General features: G+C 36.4%; 1 protein-coding gene across 1 annotated transcript; it reads right to left on the bottom strand.

Moving 5' to 3' along the window:
* Positions 1-3,890: 3,890 nt before the first annotated feature.
* rsph3 (radial spoke head 3) lies at positions 3,891-16,334 on the bottom strand. Its single transcript, XM_088939275.1, has 9 exons — positions 16,096-16,334; positions 15,583-15,670; positions 14,648-14,789; positions 14,311-14,456; positions 12,707-12,910; positions 11,553-11,715; positions 11,135-11,221; positions 5,195-5,300; positions 3,891-4,529 (listed from the first exon to the last, which is right to left on the bottom strand). Exons 1-8 carry the CDS (start codon positions 16,206-16,208, stop codon positions 5,224-5,226), a joined length of 1,020 nt encoding a protein of 339 aa, XP_088795401.1. The 5' UTR covers positions 16,209-16,334; the 3' UTR covers positions 3,891-4,529; positions 5,195-5,223.
* Between the last annotated feature and the right edge of the window lie 3,028 nt (positions 16,335-19,362).

Here is a 19,362-nt window from a genome sequence, read left to right as displayed (position 1 = left end):
GTAACCTAGAACCTCTTTGGTAGATATGCTTGATGTTACTATTACTTTCTTGTGCATGGTAAAAAGGAGCCCAAAAACTATGGAAGTATTTCCTTCTACTGTACATAAGCAGACTTATTTCTTTAATCATCAGAATTCATTCTTCCACTGTTATCATTAGTTACATCATCAATACAGATGAATGAACCAGTTCATGCATGCCACGTTCATGAACTTAGCTCCACCATGCATTACAGATAACATGGTGTTCTTTACAGTATATGCAGTTCCTTTGTTTCTCCACATCTTAAACCCTTATCAAATCGATTGAAAAGGATATACATAATTGGTCTCATTTGTGGGGTTTGTTGATAATTGCACTAGCAGTTGGTTTGGGGTTTTATGTCTGTTCATAGAATCCCAATCACAATTATCCAGTGACACGAATAGCAAAGCCAAGTAGTGATGTCTGGAGCACAGAGCTTAGCCGGCACTCTGCAGAAGTTGGGAGAGGATGCTTACATACTGTACTGTATCTTAGCTTCCACTTCTCCAAATCATTTTTAGTTCACTTTGCTTTTTTGTTTTGGTGATTTTTTTACAAAATATTTTGAAAGTTCTGTCTGTTCTAACTCATTATTTCTAAACTCTTCCTGCTGTGAGCTCTGGAGTGGAACTCGACTGCAACCACTCATTGTATGTGCTTTCTCACTGCTACTCCTGCCTGATTTCCTAATTTTGTCATGGTCGTCTGCAGGCCACTGCTCTCTTGGATAAACTGGCTAGTGTTTATGATCTGTCTCTCCACTGTTTGGTCTTGGATCTAGACTAGACACTGCCTCAGTGTGCTGGCTTGGTTCACTGTCTGCCTAACCATCTTTGCGCCCAGTGCTGAAATTGGCCCTGGTTTATACTGTCATTGTCTGATCCTGATGCTTTCACTGCTGGATCGACTTACCCTAATGAAGAATTGCTTTTGCTGCTTCAGTCTGTGTTCCTGCTGCTGATGGCCTGACAACTGTAGCAATCAATTCATCTATTTTCTTACCTCTTCTTCAAATTCAGGGTCGCAGAGGAGCATATCCATGCAAGCAAAGGGGCAAGGCAGGGTACACCCTGGACGGGATGCTGACAGACACAAACACACACCACACACCAGGTCCAATTTTTCCCAGAAGCCAATTAACTTACCAATTGTTAGGAAATAGTAGTGAGGAGCCTATACAGAAAACCAGAACGATCTCCAGAGGCGTAGTTGATATAACAATCCGAGGTCCGAAAGCCGGATTGCACAAGCCGGTGCAAAAGTACAAAACAAGAAGTGGAGCCGTAAGCCGTGAGGAAGCCGAGAGTTGAAACCAGAACGATAACCTAAGTACCAAACCAAAACCAGGAGACGTAGTTGGAGAACAAACCAGGGTCAGGAAGCCAAAAACCAAGTAGCAAGTTGTAGCGAAAATGGAAGTACCACTAGCCAGGAAAAAGTGTAATACTGAGCACAGAGGAGAGTGTGAAGCAGCATTAAATAGGCTGGGGGTAAATTGGCTAATTGGAACCATGCTGGAATGCAAGGTGGAATGACAAGTCCTCCGGGGGCGTGGTGTAACACCAATATGTTTTTGGACTGCGGGAGAAAACCAGAGCACCTGGAGGAAACACATGCAAACACAGGAAGAACATACAAACTCCACACATATAGTTCCAGATTGAAATCCGGAGTCCTGTGCTATGAGGGAGCAATTCTAAGCACTGTGCCACCATGCCTCACAATTGTAGCAATCTTTGCTGCCAAGTGTTACTGATTGTGAAGGACACTACATGTGGACTGGTGGTACTCAACCTGCTTCTCAATTGGTCACAAATATAACCCAGTTGTACAGTTTTTACAGTATATTATTGTATTAATGTAGTTGTTTGCTTTGTTCTTGTGAGTCAGTTTGCAATGTTTTTTTTCACATGCTATGTTTTTTTAAAAAATTCAATTAAATAAAATCTGCTTTCAGTAAGCATAACCTATTTAGCAGTGGTGCAATCTGTACATGTGCAGTATATCTTCCTACTGTATATACTGTAGATGTATAAACCATATAGATAATCTGTATTACATATACTTTCACTTTCTATACCTGTAAATCATGATTAGTTTTTAGAACATTGTGATTTTAATTTATAATTTGATGTCCTGACCCCCAGCTTGGTCAGGCCTGATTCTGCTAGTAACGATTATTTAGCAACTTGGTTACAAATTGCTTTGAAGCTTTATCTGTTGCTCCTCTATTTATTCTGTATAATTTAAACATTAACCTGGTTTTATTATATTTATTGTTTTTATTAGTTTTATTTTAATCAGAAAATGCAAAACAGGTCCAATTCAAATAATAATTTCAAAACGTTATTTAAAATGTTAATATTTCATATTTTGTATGGTTAACATACTGTAGGACACACATCCCAAAAATAAATTTCATCGACTTTAGCTTTCCTTAGAGCATTTCCTAAACTGTTAGAGCTCCATTGAAGTGCGCTTGAAAGTATTCACAAATAGATGAGTAAATAATAGATGAGCCATAATTTAATGGCTTCTTTTTCTGGATTAAAATCAACAGAATTTATCATCTACTTTGCATGCCTGTGACTCAAAGCGGTGATCTCCCAGAGGTGTGGTTCACGTCCCTAATACACAAAATGTTAGTTTAGCAAGGCGAACCACCAGGGAACTTATCAAGCTCCAAGGCTTTATGAAAAAAATATTAACAAAGTGTAATTGTACTTGGTGTAGTCGCCACTTCTTTATTGCCTTTAAATCCATTTCAATTGTAACTCGCCATTTATTACTTTTATTTTTCATATCTTCCTCATTTTACCACTATGGGTACTATACCCTTTCATTTACCTTCTGAAACATGCACAGTCAACCTAACTCAGTTTTCACACTATGAGCCCCAGAGTGCCAAAAGGGGAAAAATGCAGGATTAACAAGGCCCTCATCAATAACCTTTCAAGCCCACAGTTACCTGGACAAAAACATAGCCTGGCCAGGTCAGTTCTGACTAGTCCAAACAGTACTTGTTCATTTGTGTCCCAGTCAGCTAATAACATAACATAACCCAAACATTCACCAGCAAGTTTCTGCTCAATGATTCAATTTCAATCACTAGGGAGCCCAATGTCTAACAATTCTTTCGTCACCTGATCTTTTTGATGTTTATTATCAGAATTTTAGATGAATGTTCTTCAAAATTAAAAATGAAACTAAAAATGACCTAGTAGGACCTATTGTCATGTCATGTCATGTCATTTGCCAAACCACTTTATACCATACTGTGTTACGGGAAGCCGGAGCCTACTCAGCAAGCAAAGAGTGCAAGGCAGGGTACACCCTGGACGAGGTGCCAGCCCACCGCAGGGCAAGTGCAAGCCAATCATACATGGGGAAAATTTGGAGGCCACGGTAAAGGCCAAGGGGGGAAATTTGGCCCAGACACCAGTATAACTCCCTACTCTTACTCTACGAGAAATGCCTGGGGATCTTTAATGACTACTAGGTCAGGACAGGACCTATTGTGTTTGATTAAATAAATATGGGACTAAGGCAGTCTTTGATACAGAGGCATATAGAGGCTGAATAACGAAAAGGCTGTCTTTGAAAGGAATATTTTACAACACTAAAACCAGATTTTGAATCTATTTAGATTTAAAATAACAATGTTAAAACATTTTCTGACATGTGACAACATTTTCAACCATTTGCAATGTTTTAGTGTATAAGAAAGCTTACATACAAGAGGAGGCCATCATGGTGATTTATTAAAAATAATAAATAAATAAAAATAGTAAAAATAGTAAATATCTATAGTCCCTGACCTTGAGAAAGTGTTAGACCTCTGTAAAATAGCAGTCTAGTGCCAGACTTTATTCAACAAAGGACACAGAATCTTTATTTACAAACCTTTGACATTAACCCTTAAAATAGAAAAGAAAACCATTGTTGTTACAGATTTTAAAAAGAAATAAAGATGACTGTTAATAAAGCATTTATGGTAAAAGTGACTGTTAGTTTAAGAAATCAATGAACATACAAGTCCTTTATGTGTTTCTTAATATCCAGGTGAAAATATGCAGGGTTGGATCTGAGCTCTGTTACAGTGATCAATGTAAGATATCCCAAAAATAACTATAGGGCAACAAAATTGAAAGACAATGAAGTGTGATTATATACTGATTTGTATTTACTTAGACTCCAGCTCAAATTGACATTAAGAATAACAGCACTGTTCCCAAACAGTTGGAATTAACAACAGGGAAGGCTAATGACGGAAGAATTAGCAATGAAAAAAAAAAATCAAAATTTGAAAAGAAATGGTAGAAGAATGAGAATAATAAGAATCCACCATAAACACAGAAGTGTTTGAAGAATGCCAACATTTATAGAAACTTTGTAGATACACCATTTTTAATAGTCATTTAATTATGCTTCAAACATCAGGCATGAATTTCAGTTTTCAAATTCGTATTCTTTGCTCATTCATTTCTCTCCATAAATTATATTCCTGCAAAGAGAAAAGCACTCAATGTTGAACCAACTCTAACTATACATGGCACTCATTAAAACATGTGACTTTAGCAATGATGATTTGGTGCAGAGTTATAGGTGTTGCTGGTACAGGAATGCCCCCAAAAGTGAAAAATACAGTATAAATAAAAGGCTGCTTTGAATGTGAATGAGATGAAATAATGTGTATAAACATTTCTTTGTTTTATTTGTGAGGAATACAATGTTTTTCTCATGTGCTTCACTTGAATCTTCAATTCCCAAACTTGGTTTATTGTATATCTCCATCTCCGTACACTACTTTATGTATGATGTACCCTTTTGTGGCCTCAGACAGGCATTTGACCAGACATTTGGCCACAAGGTACAGTCAATTTAAAAACTGGTTCGGTTAATGAAACATAATTTGGTAAGAATTTGCTTATATGTCCAATCGCTGTATGCCAATTCAAAGGTAATAAATTAGTTTATAGAATAATTAGTACAGCAATAACACATAGTATTCACACAGTTCTGCATCACTTAAAACAACTTTCTTTTACCATTAGAAATCTTTACACGGCCTTAAACAATAAGAAAACTTTTAATTTGCTATTATTGAAATTTATCAATTTGAAGAAACTCAATAAAATAAATCAGTAAAATTAACCATTATATGCTTACCAGCTGTAGTAATATATAACAGTTTTTTCTCAGGTTAAACGTGGTGACTTTAGCTCCATCTGCTGGAATGTATCTAGCCTCTTCTCAACCACATCACGAATGAGCACTAAAAAAAGAGATAAGTGAGCATTATGTTGCAAGGTAATTCCACACTTGTAACTTCCCTTCTGCATGCATATGCTTTCACATTTTGTTTCACCATGCATCTTGTATTCTAGAACTATGCAACTTGTAGTCCCTCCAAACTGTTCCACTGAGGTATTTTAAGAACTTATAAGAATGGTTACAAATGAGAGCAGGCTATTTGGCCCATCTGACCAGTTTGGTAGTTCGTGAAATGCAGTGGCTTCAACAGCCTCACTGGTCTGCTTCAGCCAACCTCTGCTGCGACTTTTACAGCTACCCCATCTGCTAAAAGTCCGGCAACCTGTCACCACACATGCCACTGTGCTACAAACCGGAAGCCAGTCAGAATCGTCAGCCTGCTGCTGTTCCTACACCTTCACCAGCCCTGCTGCAACTTCTATGGCTTCACTGTCCCGCTATAAGTCACTGTCCAGCCATTCCGGTCTGCTACAAACTGGCATCACATCACCTATGCCCTTTTCTCCCCTAGAACCCTGCACTGCTCCCATTCCTCAGTGGGCACACTGCTCAGCCCTGTCCAAGGCATGCCTTCTGAAGTCCACCTTGAGAGCACACGCTTGGCCAGGTCTCTGGAGCAGATCCCCCTGAGAGCACACACCTTGATCAGCCCAGCTTCTGGTGTTCTGCCAGAAGACTGTCTCAACAATGAGCGCCCTGTCCTGTCCATCCCCAGATCCAGGCTCTCCAGTCCCCACACTTGCCTGCTGCAGATTCACCAGTCCACTAATAGTCAGCAGTACTGGTCTGCTGTAAGCTGGTCTGACAGCGACAGATACAGCCTACAGGAGTCGGCAGCTTACTCTACTGGGACTTCTACAGCAATGTCGGTCTATTGCTAGTTGGCAGTATGATTCTGCTGAGGCAGTAACTCTGACTGTCTCCACTGCAGCTTCTACTATCACTTAAAATTGCATCCTGGGCTGTCACCAGAAAGCTTTGACTTCTCTGCTCTTGGGCGTCATCAGAAGCCTCCAAAACTGTCCGATTCTGACCTGATCACCACTATGGCTCTGTCTTGTGCATAGCCACATCATAACATCATGCTCTGGAATGTTGTCAAAAGGTTCCAATGTTTTTAAATGTTCAAATTGTAAATACAGTAATTTGAGTATGAAAGTAGAACTCATCACTATTAGACACTTATTTGTCACTATATAAAACAATTACTGTTTTTAATTTCATTTTGTTGTGTTCCGATAACTGTCATTTTTGTATGTATCATTAGCTCTTATGCATTTTCTTTGAAACATATAAATAAAATACTTGAAAATAAACAAGACTATACATTTAGTATAGGATGGGAAACCAAAGTGCTGCTGTAAGTAGTCTGAGGAATCGGTAGGTGGCACTGTTCCTTAGAACCAGAAATTTCAAAACCAGTATACCAATATGGTGACCTGTCACATATGATGTAGGAGGTACCATCTTTCTGATGAGACATTAAAATGAAATCTACTTGGACATTAAAGATCCCAGAACACTGTTTGTAACAATAGGGGTGCTAACCCTAGAGTTCCTTTCTGTGTATGAAGGTATGGAATCCTTGGGGGAAGAAAAACACTATATAGTACAATTGTATTTTAACTATTAAATAATAATAATAAATTGACAAATATTGTCAAAATTACTACATTTTGACCTTTTCCAACTTCATAAAGGGGAAATATGTACAGAAATGTTTTCATTAAAGACCAATATAAAATCAGCTCAAGTGTCATGCAGCAGACCCTTCTATTTAAAATAGAAAAGTTTTGTAAAGTTAAAATGTCCCTTTTACTAAAAAACACACAGAAGAAAACAAAATAAACAAATATGACCTACCTATTAAGGCTTTTATTTATTTTTAGGGAAACAAAATGCTCCAATTCTTACTTAGACTACAGTACTTGTCTGCAGATCTAAAATATAATAATGCAGTTCCTATATTGGCATACACAGTGCCTAATCTATTTAGGCTTAACCCAACAAAAGGTTGTTATTTTATCCATGAACTAGAATCAAATTAAATTTAAATGTAATTAAATTTCATATTTGTTTCTTATTTAGTTACACTTTTCAAAGAAACTACTGTGAATACAGCTTTAATAAATAATAAAAATGAACTGTATTATATATTACTTCATACGATTCACATAAAATAATCCATGTTTTAAAGATAACATGTAATTGCTTTACTATACTATAAACATAAACCTTGCAGTTCAAAGAAAACTGTTTAATTGCCTTTCTATGCACTTACAAAAAGCTGTCAGAGAGTGGCGCTGAGATGCTTATTAAAATAATTATAATTGGAATAAGTACAAAACTGAAAAAGTAAAAGTTTTTAATCAATGACATCTCTAAAACTGTTTTCTAATTTTATGATAAATGCAGTTGTTAATACACACTGCCAAAAGTAAATTATTATAGCAAAAGTTCTTTCTCTCTCCTGAAGAGAAAAAATACTGTATACAAGTACATTTGTACAATTACTTATTTAATCTAATGAAATAACTAATCAAAAAGTTATACTTTGATGAGGAAAATGAAATTAACAGCTAGTATGGATACTGTTATCAATAACAACTTAGTTTAAATTGTTAGAATTTACCAAAACAATTTAAGCATGATTCTGTAGTGATGTACATTCAGAAATGCAAAATCTGTCCAGATTATTTAAATTGCAAGGACATAGAGCCTTCTTGAACTAATTGTATTAAAGATTCTCAACTCAATTTAGATGAGGACTTTGATTAGGCCATCCCAGAACTATTTTTTATCAATCTTTAACCATTCTAAAGTAGACTTTGATGAATTATTATATCATCCAGCAGCACCTTAAACTGAGTCTGGCATTGTAGGGGGTACCAAATACACCAAAATGATTTGGTATGTAATGGCATATATTTTACCATGCTTTTAGAACTAAAAGGCTTAATTTTCCATTCCATTAGGAGAGAAACCCTTGAAGAATATTACTACCTTTCTTTGTACGTCATTTTTGCTAGAATACTGGCGTGGTTATAAAGATTTGTAATCAACTGATTTTATTCATTTTTCACTCAGCTTACTATTTAAATGTAAAAACACTATGTGCCCAGTGATCTTATTATGTATACCTATTGTTGAAAGAAAGACCTGCCTTTTTATTGCACTTCAGTATGGTAATACTTTGGTATTTCTATAAGGACATAGAAATTTTCTATTTTCTAAACAAACAATTTTGATTACTAAAATACCTTGCAAAAATATTCACCCCCTCCCAATAATGCACCACTCTGCTGAATTACAAATTATGTATACATTTTTCAAAGAGAAAATTTTAAATTTTTTTAAACTTAAATGCTCAAACTGAACATTTAATGGGTGAAATAAAGTAAATGTCAATATAAACTACAAAAGAAAAATCAAAAATTAAAATATTTCAATTGTATGAATATTTGCTCTTCCCAGTTGATGGAAGTTTAAAGGTCAATTTTCATAATTTTGAATCTTTAACAGACTAAAGTAGATGTCCTCTCAAGATTTGTACTTTGTTTCATCATTTCACCCTCTGTCTTGACAAACTTCATAATACCTGCTGATGAGAAGTAGCCTAATAACATAATACATCAGGTGGGTAGCTGCGTCAGCATGTGTAGGCTGCAAAGGTGTGACACCCGAAGAAGGCTCCATGACCAAAACGTTGTGTTTTCTTTCTTCTCTTTTCAGCGTGGAATAAACCTATTACTTGTTCCTAATAACATAATGCTGCCACCACCATGCTTGATATTAGAGATAATGTTAACTCGATGATGTGCTGTGTTGGGTTTGTGCCTGCCAGACTTAACTCTTTGTACTAAGACGAAAACGTTTCAGATTTATTTTATAGTAAATACAGGGCAGCTTTCTGCAGTGACCAGATATTCTTGACTTATGGACATTTTCAACCATCTCAGCCATTGGACTCTGTAGCTATTTTAAAGACATCACTGGCCTCAGAGCGGCTTCGATCACCAGTTTTATCCATTCCCAGCTACTCAAGACTGGAGAGACAAACTTAATCTAGTCAGGTGGTACAGTACACCTTATGCTTCTTAATGATGGACTTCACCATGCTTAAAAAGTATTCAGTGTCTTGGATTTTTTAAAATATATTTTCATATCCTTATTTTGATCTTAGCCTTTCTACAGCATTACTCCTAAGTTGTTTTGAAAGCTCCTTGGTTTTCATGGTCAAATCTTGGCTTGAAAATTCATAATCTGACTAGGACCTTACAGAGAAAGGCGTAATTGTTCTGAAATCACTATTACTACTATTATTTTCCATAGACAAAGCCATCCAACTAATTGTGTGACTTGTCAAATTAATTTTGTGCATCTGAATTAAGTTAGGTTTGTCTTGTTATACAATTAAGAATTTAGTTTTTGATTTTTCTTTGCAGTTTCTGCTGACACTTTCACCCTTGAAAGTATCCACGTGACACGTTAACATTCTGATTAAATATAATATTAAAAATATACGTACATTTGAAATTTGACAAAATGGGACATTTTTGAAGAGCCGCGAGTACTTTAGCAAGGACTGTGTATATACATATTATATATGAATCATACATATTGTAACACTTTCAAAAAACTGGATGAGTATAAAACTTCCTGTTGTCACACCTTCCCATTTGTAAGCTCTTACACATTATACAGCACTTAAGCATGTGATCTACTTAAGCATTTGTAGATCACATCAGCAATCCGGAAATACAAACCCAAGGACTTCGAGACTGAGACAAAAATACAAAATGAGACAAAAGCTCTCAATACAAGCCAGTTTTTTTCTAAATGTAATGCATGCTACCAGACTTGGAAGTTGTATATTATGTCTGCTTAGTTTTTTTTACAGTTGCTTCAGCGTTCTCCTATAAAGACATGCTGGCTAGTTTACCTAGTGTCACTAAAATCATCCCTGTACTCTCATGTATGTGAGTGGCCTGTGATGGCCTCGCAGCCTGTTCAGGATTTAGTCCTGGCTTGTACCCTGTGCTTCCAGGATAGGTTCCATGTAGCCACAGCTCTCACAAGGAAACCTTTCTGATAATGGATAGATGTTACCAAAGCAAGCAGATGGTTGTACAAACCTTAGACTAGATATAGTATGTAGTCTGTGTGCATTGTATTTTCAGAGCTAACCTTTTTCATAAAGTGATTTGTGCTTCTTTGCATTTATAAGCTTGCACCTCAAGACTTTTCATTTTAAAAAACATAACTCACACCATTACTATGTTAATCAATGTATAAACCAGAAAAAACACTGGTCAGTTCCTTTGAAAAACACCCACATCATACTTTAGTTCCTACTCTCTAAATTAGTACATTCAATATTTGCGTCAAGTGTCCATATAATTTCAATAGGGAAACATCATACAACCATAGATGTGTGGGAGGAAGAACCCACTTCCTGAAATTTAAGAATATATGGCTTAGCTAAGCTCAGGCATCGCCTTCTCTTCACTTTTGTATAAATCCTGTAAACTATTAGCCCAACAAGTGTTCTGGCACATTTTATCATTTTAAGACTTTACAAGACATAAGCACTTCCAGTGTCAGGTTATTCATTTATGGGTAAATTTTTATATTTCTTAATCTTAAGTATGAATCAATATTGTAATAACATTGAATGCCATAAACATAATGGGACAAAGATTTGTGTGGTGACGTAAGAGTAATAGTGTCGTTATTAGATAGGATCTGTATAAATACACCTGATTTAGACTAAACTGTAATGAGACATGACGTTATGAATATTTACTTGAGAAATGTGAATAGAAAATCACTTACTGTCAAGCACTGTTCTTCCAAGAGAACGTTTCTCCAAAGTGTTCTTGACTTCAGTCATTAACCAAGGCAGGAACCCTGTCTCTACATCTTTGCAAAGACAGTAAAATAAATTAAGGACTGAAGAAGATGCAGTAATAATAGATTACAATTTTGGTACACTATGAAAATACCATATGAAAATATGGTACACTATGAAAGTTTGGTATACCAGGACTGGTGAACAAAAAGCATCATTAAGATTTAAAATCAGAAAAGCTTCTTGCATAATAAACACAGTATAAGTCCCATCATGGAGTTAAGATTCACATAAGGACCAAAGGGGAATACAACAAGGTTTGCAACCTTTGTGCAACTGCTTAACAAAGTATTTTTCTGGTTATGTAGATGAAAAGTTAACTTTAGCTTCTGATAGATTTACCTCGCTCGACTGGATCATAAAAGTATCCATGGTCCCGCAGTGAAGTGTAGACAGAAGGAAGTAGATCAGCCAGGTAGTGCTGTGCAAATGCTCGAGCTGCAATCTTCTCTGCCGTCTCCTTTTCAAGCTGGAGAATCTCTCTCTGCTGCTTTATTCTACGCTCCTAAATGATCGTTGGGACAATTTGTGAGTGCTCCTGCTTTTGAAATCAAGTGTCACAGCAGTCATTATTTTGCTTTTCAACTGTACATAGAATAATGAAAATTATATGCTTGTTGAATAAACTGAAAATGTCATCTTTTTTGACAAAACTGAGCATGTGAGATGTGCACCGTATTGCACATCCACATACTTATCAACTAAGAGCACCTACTGTACATCATGTGGATTGACTGTTCTAAATGCAGTCTTTGACATTGAACTGCTGTGTTAGGTAAATCCTCTGGGGGCAAGGCCCTTCTCTAAGTACCACTGAGGTTGGGCTGCTGATACATGGAAAGCTCAATTCAAAAAACAATAGTAAGTCCAGTAACAAACAAATTGCAGAGCTGGCTCACCTGGACCATTTGCTTTTCTTCACATGGCATGTACTGAATGAACTGGTCTTCACTTCTCAGCCAAAAAGATAAAATCTTATCTCATCTTATAAAATCTCTAATGTGCAATTCTTCACGGGTTCTTTAAGTGGTTATATCAACACAAATATTGTCAGCAAAGACAATAAAACTGAACTACAGTGCTACCATTTTGGAAGTCATTACTGTAAATTATGTTTGAAAGTATCAATAAACCAAATATTGTTGTTAGATACTGTAGCAAGCACTATTTCCGTAGTAGCATCTACCCAACAACAAATCATTGAACAGGCAGACATTTAGAGTCTTTCATCAGATGACCTGATGCATTGGTTACAGCTGTCATCTATATTTGCATAATACCGACCTATTCCAAACCTGGACCCCAAATAACTGGCTGTGAAACTAATTTCAGATACTCAGCCTCAATCAATATTTTTTCAAATAAAAGACAGTCAAAAGTATAGCAGATAGGACTGCCTCTTTGTTCTGAAAAAAGCTTTCAGTGCTGGACTAAATCATAATAGTTAGTATACCAAGACCCTTGGGTATGCCATTGTGAATATTCCTTGCGAATACCTTTTCCTCACGGTGCCTTCGCTCCTGCTCTTCCAGTCTCTGAACCTCCACCAGCTCGGCGTTGCGCAGCTCTTCAAAGGCCCGCTGTTGTGCACGTAAGTTGGCGAGCTCCTCCTCCTCCATCACCTCCAGCAGGGCCTGCTCTATTGTCTTTCCCACCAGCACCTCCAGGACAGGCTTCACTTCAATATCAAAGTCAAACAGCTGTGAACAAAGATCAACAGTCACATTCCCTGTACAAGATGGACAAATCAATTTGTGTGCCACTCTATCTATTTCAGCTGTCTCAGGTCCTAATAATTTTCAATGTCTGAATGCCTGAATTCTTCACACTTCCATATTTACTGAAGATAGAGACATTAAGTAAAATAATTCTAAAAACTTAAAAAAATATTATATTATTGTAATATTCTAAAACAGTTACAAAAATATTTATGTGAATAAACATAAAATGTAAATATGCACATATGCAAATATTAATATACAAACAATAGACCATGCAGATAAAAACATATATTGCTGTTTATAATTGGGTTAATTATACAATCAGTTGTGCTAGCTTTTGAATTTGTTGCTGTGTGGAACCAGTCATTCAGGAATCCCTAACAATTTGACAGCTCTGTTGTAGGATTATTGCAAGTGGTTTACTGGTTGGGTTTGATCACAATTTACTGTCACCTAACAGCACTGCTGTAGTCTAGTGAAGTGGATGTGTGTAGGCCAACCTCATATTGTGACACACCCAACAGGAACATCCCCAGATATACTTCATCCTCTTTCACTTAAATATTTTGTATAAAGCTTGAGAACCTGTACTGTACACATCAAACTTTGCATGTGCAAATACACAAGCTCACAGTTTTACAATGCTTGTGCTGTCACACTTTCTGTCATTTCTTACTCAACTTGTGAAAGGAAAAGTGCAAAAAGTGGAAATTAGATATAATGTTTTCTACAAGAATATCACATCCTTAAATAATATTCTACTCAATTAAACAAATCAGTTTGCACTGTTATTAGTAAATAGGAGGGATCTAAAATGAATTGTTTTTGTTCTCTGAATGGCAATGTGACAGGCAGAGAGTGTTAGTCAATGCCTAAGAGTCAGATCGCAGTTGGTATGCTCCCTGATAAAGATACCTAGTGGATGAGCTCCTCCTTATTCACTGTACTGCGTCTCCTCAGGCATGGGAAGTAGCCAGTGAAAGAGTGAAAACATGACACCAGGGAGTTCTGAGGGAGAACTCCAGAGAGTATGAGGATTCCCTAACCAGATAGAGATCCAAGCCACTATGTCAGAGAGCCACAGTGCTAACTGCAGAGGACCAGCTGTTGTATGAGTCAACAGAGAATGAATCAAAAGGACTTCAAAGAAACAGCATGGAAAGTTTCTGAATGGCTACAGAAATCTTTCTTTTTCTTTTATGAAAGACACTGTGAATACTCTTAAGACACTCTTAAAGAACTGTAACTGTTTTCAGTTAAAAGAATAAAGGGCACTACAGCACTGTAACTTTGTCACTTTTCGGTTCCCATCCAATTCCTTACTTGGCCTATAACAGAAATTGAAAACTGTCAGTGTTCTTAGTATATTCATAACAAACCTCTCCTTCCTCTATTTGTGTTGCCACATCCTTTCCTGTTTTAGCTGGGATAAAAAGAGGTGTTGCTGGTTTGTCCAGGAAGGCATCAGTCTGACATTCCACACTGGACTCTTCAATTCTGTCACTTAGTTCTTCCAGATATAATTCTGAAAATAAGAGAAATGTTTTGCTCTACCAGAGCTCAGATAATTTCAAATTAATGTTTTAATTGAAAAACATAATATCTACATACTTAATTGTTTTAAAAAATCACTGAATGGTTTTACAATTCTAAACATGGTCAGCTGAACTAGAAAGAATGATAAGCACCAGAAATACGCTGGTTTAGCAATGTTACCTGTTTGCACATCTATGTGCTTCCTGCCCTCCACTGGTTCAGGGGTCCTGGGTCGAAACTGTTCCTTTGCCCTTTTTCTGGCAGTTGTTCTCCTCCTAGCTTCCTGTAGCCTCTGCAGTTCTACAGGGTCAGGCTGGGCTGTCTTAGTAATCAATAGAACATACTATGTAAAATAAATGACATTCATAACTGCACTCTTGTTTGAACTACTGAAATTATACAATCAAAATAAAATACTTCAATAGAGCAGATATACTCAGTACTAGTCCTGGAGAACTGCTGTACATTAGGTTTTAAGTCATATCTAATATTTGACCATGAAAAACCTGGACAAAATGGGATCAGAACATCAACAACTTATTCAAATCATTAACAGTGCAGGGTGTAATGAAAACCAGAAAACACGGTATACCTATAGAACCCAAAAGCGGATAACAGTGCACTATAGTGTGACGTAGAGAAAAACATTATTGCCATGGCATTAATAAAAATAAATAATTTTTGAAAATTCCAGATACCAATTTGGTAACAAAAACATTAATCTGATATCATAGCCTCTCTAAATTCCCTGATTTCTATGAAGATATCCATTCATGTTCTAACCACTTTATCCAGTTCAGGGTAGCAGAGGAGCTGGAGCCTATCCTGGCAAGCAGTGGGTGCAAGGCTGGATACACCCCGGACAGGACACCAGTCCATCACATGACACACACAGGCTCACTTATACCAGTGCCAGTCTTACAGAAGACCCTTCTCTCTGCTACAAAATAACATTTTGTTTCTATTTAACGAAACAGCGTACACTAATCACAACAAGGATTCAATTAAGACAACTCCCTCTTCCTTCATTGAAGTAACCCGAAATGTTTTGAATGAGTTTTATATAACTTCGACAAACATAAACGTAAAGACGTAAACAGACATTCCATACTTACAATCGGCAGTACATGCTGTGCGTAGGTATTTCCTCGGACAACTCGCCGGTCATACATGATGTTACCATACTGAACTTGGCCTTCATTTCTACAGAAGGAAAAGAGGGAGGTTGGAGTAAGATACATAATAATAATAATACGCATCAGATAAAGAAAATATTTTGTAATCTAAGACTACGTTTCAGTTTTACTTAATTTATATGACATAATAAAAGGTTCCAAGTCCAAGTTTAAAAGGCCTACTTAATTTAAAGCCAGTGCATCATAAGCGCTAATTGTGTTTGATGTTTTTGGTTAAAGACAGTTTAGATTTTGAAACATACTAGTGCAATGTTGCTTTACAATATAGAGTAAGGACAGTAGCAATCATTCCACTGCCTCGTTTGTCAATCTAATTTAGCAAATAAACATGGCAAAAACTTTTCGACCCCTCAAGATAACTCTTGCGAGATAATCAAGATGTAACTGTGAAACTTCAAGGGCGCCACAAACACAGGTGTGTTACAGACTTACTGCTCGGGTGCCGGCTCCCTATACTTGCTCCGGCTCTGCACTGCTCTGGGACGGCTGGCGAATGTGTAGGTGCCGCTTGCAGACTCCTTTTGCGGCTGTAAAACAGATGTCATCCTATTTAATGTATTTTTTTAGCTAACAAAAAAACCCAATATAAAACCGTAAGCAAAGAAGAGAGGATTTTAAAATTCAGCCCTCCTACTGCTGCAGTTGGAAACCCTCCAGTGCTTAGCAACCGTATCCAAAATAAACATATTCAGTGAGGACGTCACTTCCTCCATGGATTACCTTGCTCATTCACGAGGATTTGGCTGCACTTTATGATAGTCACGGGAGTGGTGTTTTCTCTTGGGTTATATGATTTAGAATAGAAATGTGATTTAAACAGGGTTTCATTATAGCTGACAGTGCAGAAATAAACGATGGGGAGTGTAAACTTTTAAAATGTACAACAGTACACTTTTCATTCCATTTCTAAGGTCAAATATGTGCCATTGATGCAGGCTATTTCTATGTATGTCTGTATTACGTCGGGGCATATTGTACAGTGATGAGAATACACTCTTGACATCCATGATTTTTTAAGCAATTGTCAATTGGTACACAGTAGCATAGCATTCCAAACCCCCTGATTTCTCCCCTTTAACCCTCTAGGATCACACTTTCAAGCCCTTTCTGTATAAAAACGGGGATAAATCCCTTCCTCTCACTTTCCCCAGTGGACACCAGCATTTATTTTCTCCTGCGCCATGATCAACACACCCCACAGTCATGAAAAGGGTGATACAACTGTCAGAGAGCCTGAAGTAGATGTCTCCAGCCTGTAATTCCCCACTTCATTAGTATTGACAGACACGCAACAAACTAGGGTCAAAAAATAGGTTTATCATACACTAAAGTGTCTGTGCGGAAGATTTGTTCTCTAACATAATTCTTGACACTTAAACAGTTACTACTATATGGAATCCAATTTCCAACAATGGAATAAATTGGAGAGCTGGTGTTTTGATGATAAGGACTATTCAGTCATTTTAAATGCTTGCTTTGAATTTTTATACTTTTTGTCTTAAGATAGGCTATAGTGTTAAAACATTGAAAGAATTTACGCAATGTTAATTAAATGGTAGGTCCCTAAACATATGCCAAGTTGGCCAAACTTTCTGCACTATGCAGAATAAAATTAAGAAATATCATTCAGAGAGATAGGTCTGATAGTTCATGTCTCTTCAAAAAGAAACAAGGTTATTAAAGTAAATAGATATCAGAGAACCTTATTAGTTGGGCAGCATATTTTTTTTGTAATCCGCAATACGTTTTTTCTCCCATTCACTTTTAAAATCAAGTCTAGTAAAGAAAGCCCTTTGTAGCACAATATTGCAGATAGTTTCTAGAAAATAATCATTTTAAATTAATGGAAATGGTTCATGTTTTTGTAGAATGCTATTGTATCAAACAATTACTGTGTATTTATCATTCTCCTACAGTGTACCAGTTCTTTCTTCTAATGTTTTTCTCTGCTGCTGTATGTCAGTGTCCAAAAAAGGAAAAAATAAATAAATGAGAAAGCTATTATATATTACTACTGCCCTTTAGTAAAGGGATCTTGCCTTAGCAAGTGTTTCAATAGTGTTTTCCCTAAAAGAAACAAAAGTACTAAGCAAAAGATTAGATACTACAGAGAAATTTACCACACAGGAAAAACAACATTATTTAATTCCGCATTGCAGTTTCAGTTAGCTCAATAAGGCCAAATGGAGCAACCAAATTTAGATAAAGATCACTGAGACTTTGTTCTTAACAATAAGCTGAATTTAATGTACCCTGCAATATGTTTATGAACAAAACATCTGAGGTGCATTAAAGCCATGACCACAAAGAACTTTGTATTGTATTATTTTCAAACAAAACACAGTCTAATCACAGGCTACTGTAGCTTTCCTCCAAAGCTCACAAATATCTATAATCTTATGGAAAATCCTACCATAAAGCACCCAAAATCCAGTGCTATATCCATATTCACACAAATATTCTCTTCAGAGAGCACATTCCATTCACAGACTTTAACATATGCTTTGTAAAAGATCAGATAGATTTGTCACTTGTTGTTCACAGTTTCAAATATATTGCCTCCTCTAGCAAAAATCCTCTTAGATCTATCAGGGGAGCAGCAAATAAAATAACCTCAAAGCATGAGGTCTGGGTATTGGACCTTGTATTATGTCCATTTTTTCAACTTGTGCATTCCCTGTTTGTATCAGGAAAAGGAAACTGGACAAATTCAAACAGCACTGTGCTCACTGATAAATGTGTTCTTGAGGCTAGAGAGTCATTCTGAAGTGTGAATATATACAGGGCACCTGACTGTATATCATTCCATTCATACTACTGCTCCAAAAGCCAGTGATTGACACAGAACACCACATGGTTTATCCATTATACTGCTGCACCTGGATTTATCTAGTTTTATGGTGAACTGCTGGCGTCATTTATTTATCAATAACATCCCATGGTATTTTTTTATGATCAAAAGGCACAGGTGGTACTTTAGCACTGTGACCATATGAGAACTGTGGTTTTCACTGCAGAGTAAAACAACCTTGTTAACAGTAGAAAAAAAAGAAGACAAGCTGTAATTTTAATTTTTTTTTGTTTTCATGCTTTACAAATTCTGAACAAAATGCTAAAGTTGCAGTTTTAAATTGTTTTTAAGAATGGGTACAACTCTGCATTTCACAGACTCTATGATCTATTAAGTGAATTCAAAGTTAACTCTGCAGAAATTACATTCATTTGGATCAGTTACAGTACATGCATTTTATATCAAATAATGGGTCTAAAATTAGTATATGTTAATTTTAAATGATTAATTTTAGATTGAAACTTCCTAACCATGCACAAAGACAGTGTGAAGGTCTGTGATGTTTAATACACATCTGTGAGACAAGTGTAGTATATGCACAGCTAAGGCAATGCATTGTTTCTTAGAACATCTAACCACAGCGGAAGGTTTTATCATTTCCATACCTTTGCCTTCCATTACATTAAAGAGTGACTAGAGGAAGCACAGCAAGGCAAGTGCAATATATTTTTTATTGGTCCCCTCTATACGTGCTTTGCATATAATGTCCTGCAAGAATTACTTGACACCATAACATATACTGAAGCACAAGATATTTTGTTACACTTTTTTTAAACAGTCATACCCCACAAACACTAAATAAAATGATTTTCTGCATCACATTTATGATGGCACTAGAGATTTATCTT

Source organism: Atractosteus spatula, chromosome 2, assembly GCF_055471065.1.
Source record: "Atractosteus spatula isolate fAtrSpa1 chromosome 2, fAtrSpa1.hap1, whole genome shotgun sequence".
Classification (NCBI taxonomy): domain Eukaryota; kingdom Metazoa; phylum Chordata; class Actinopteri; order Semionotiformes; family Lepisosteidae; genus Atractosteus; species Atractosteus spatula.
This window is presented reverse-complemented; position numbering and strand designations above follow the sequence as displayed.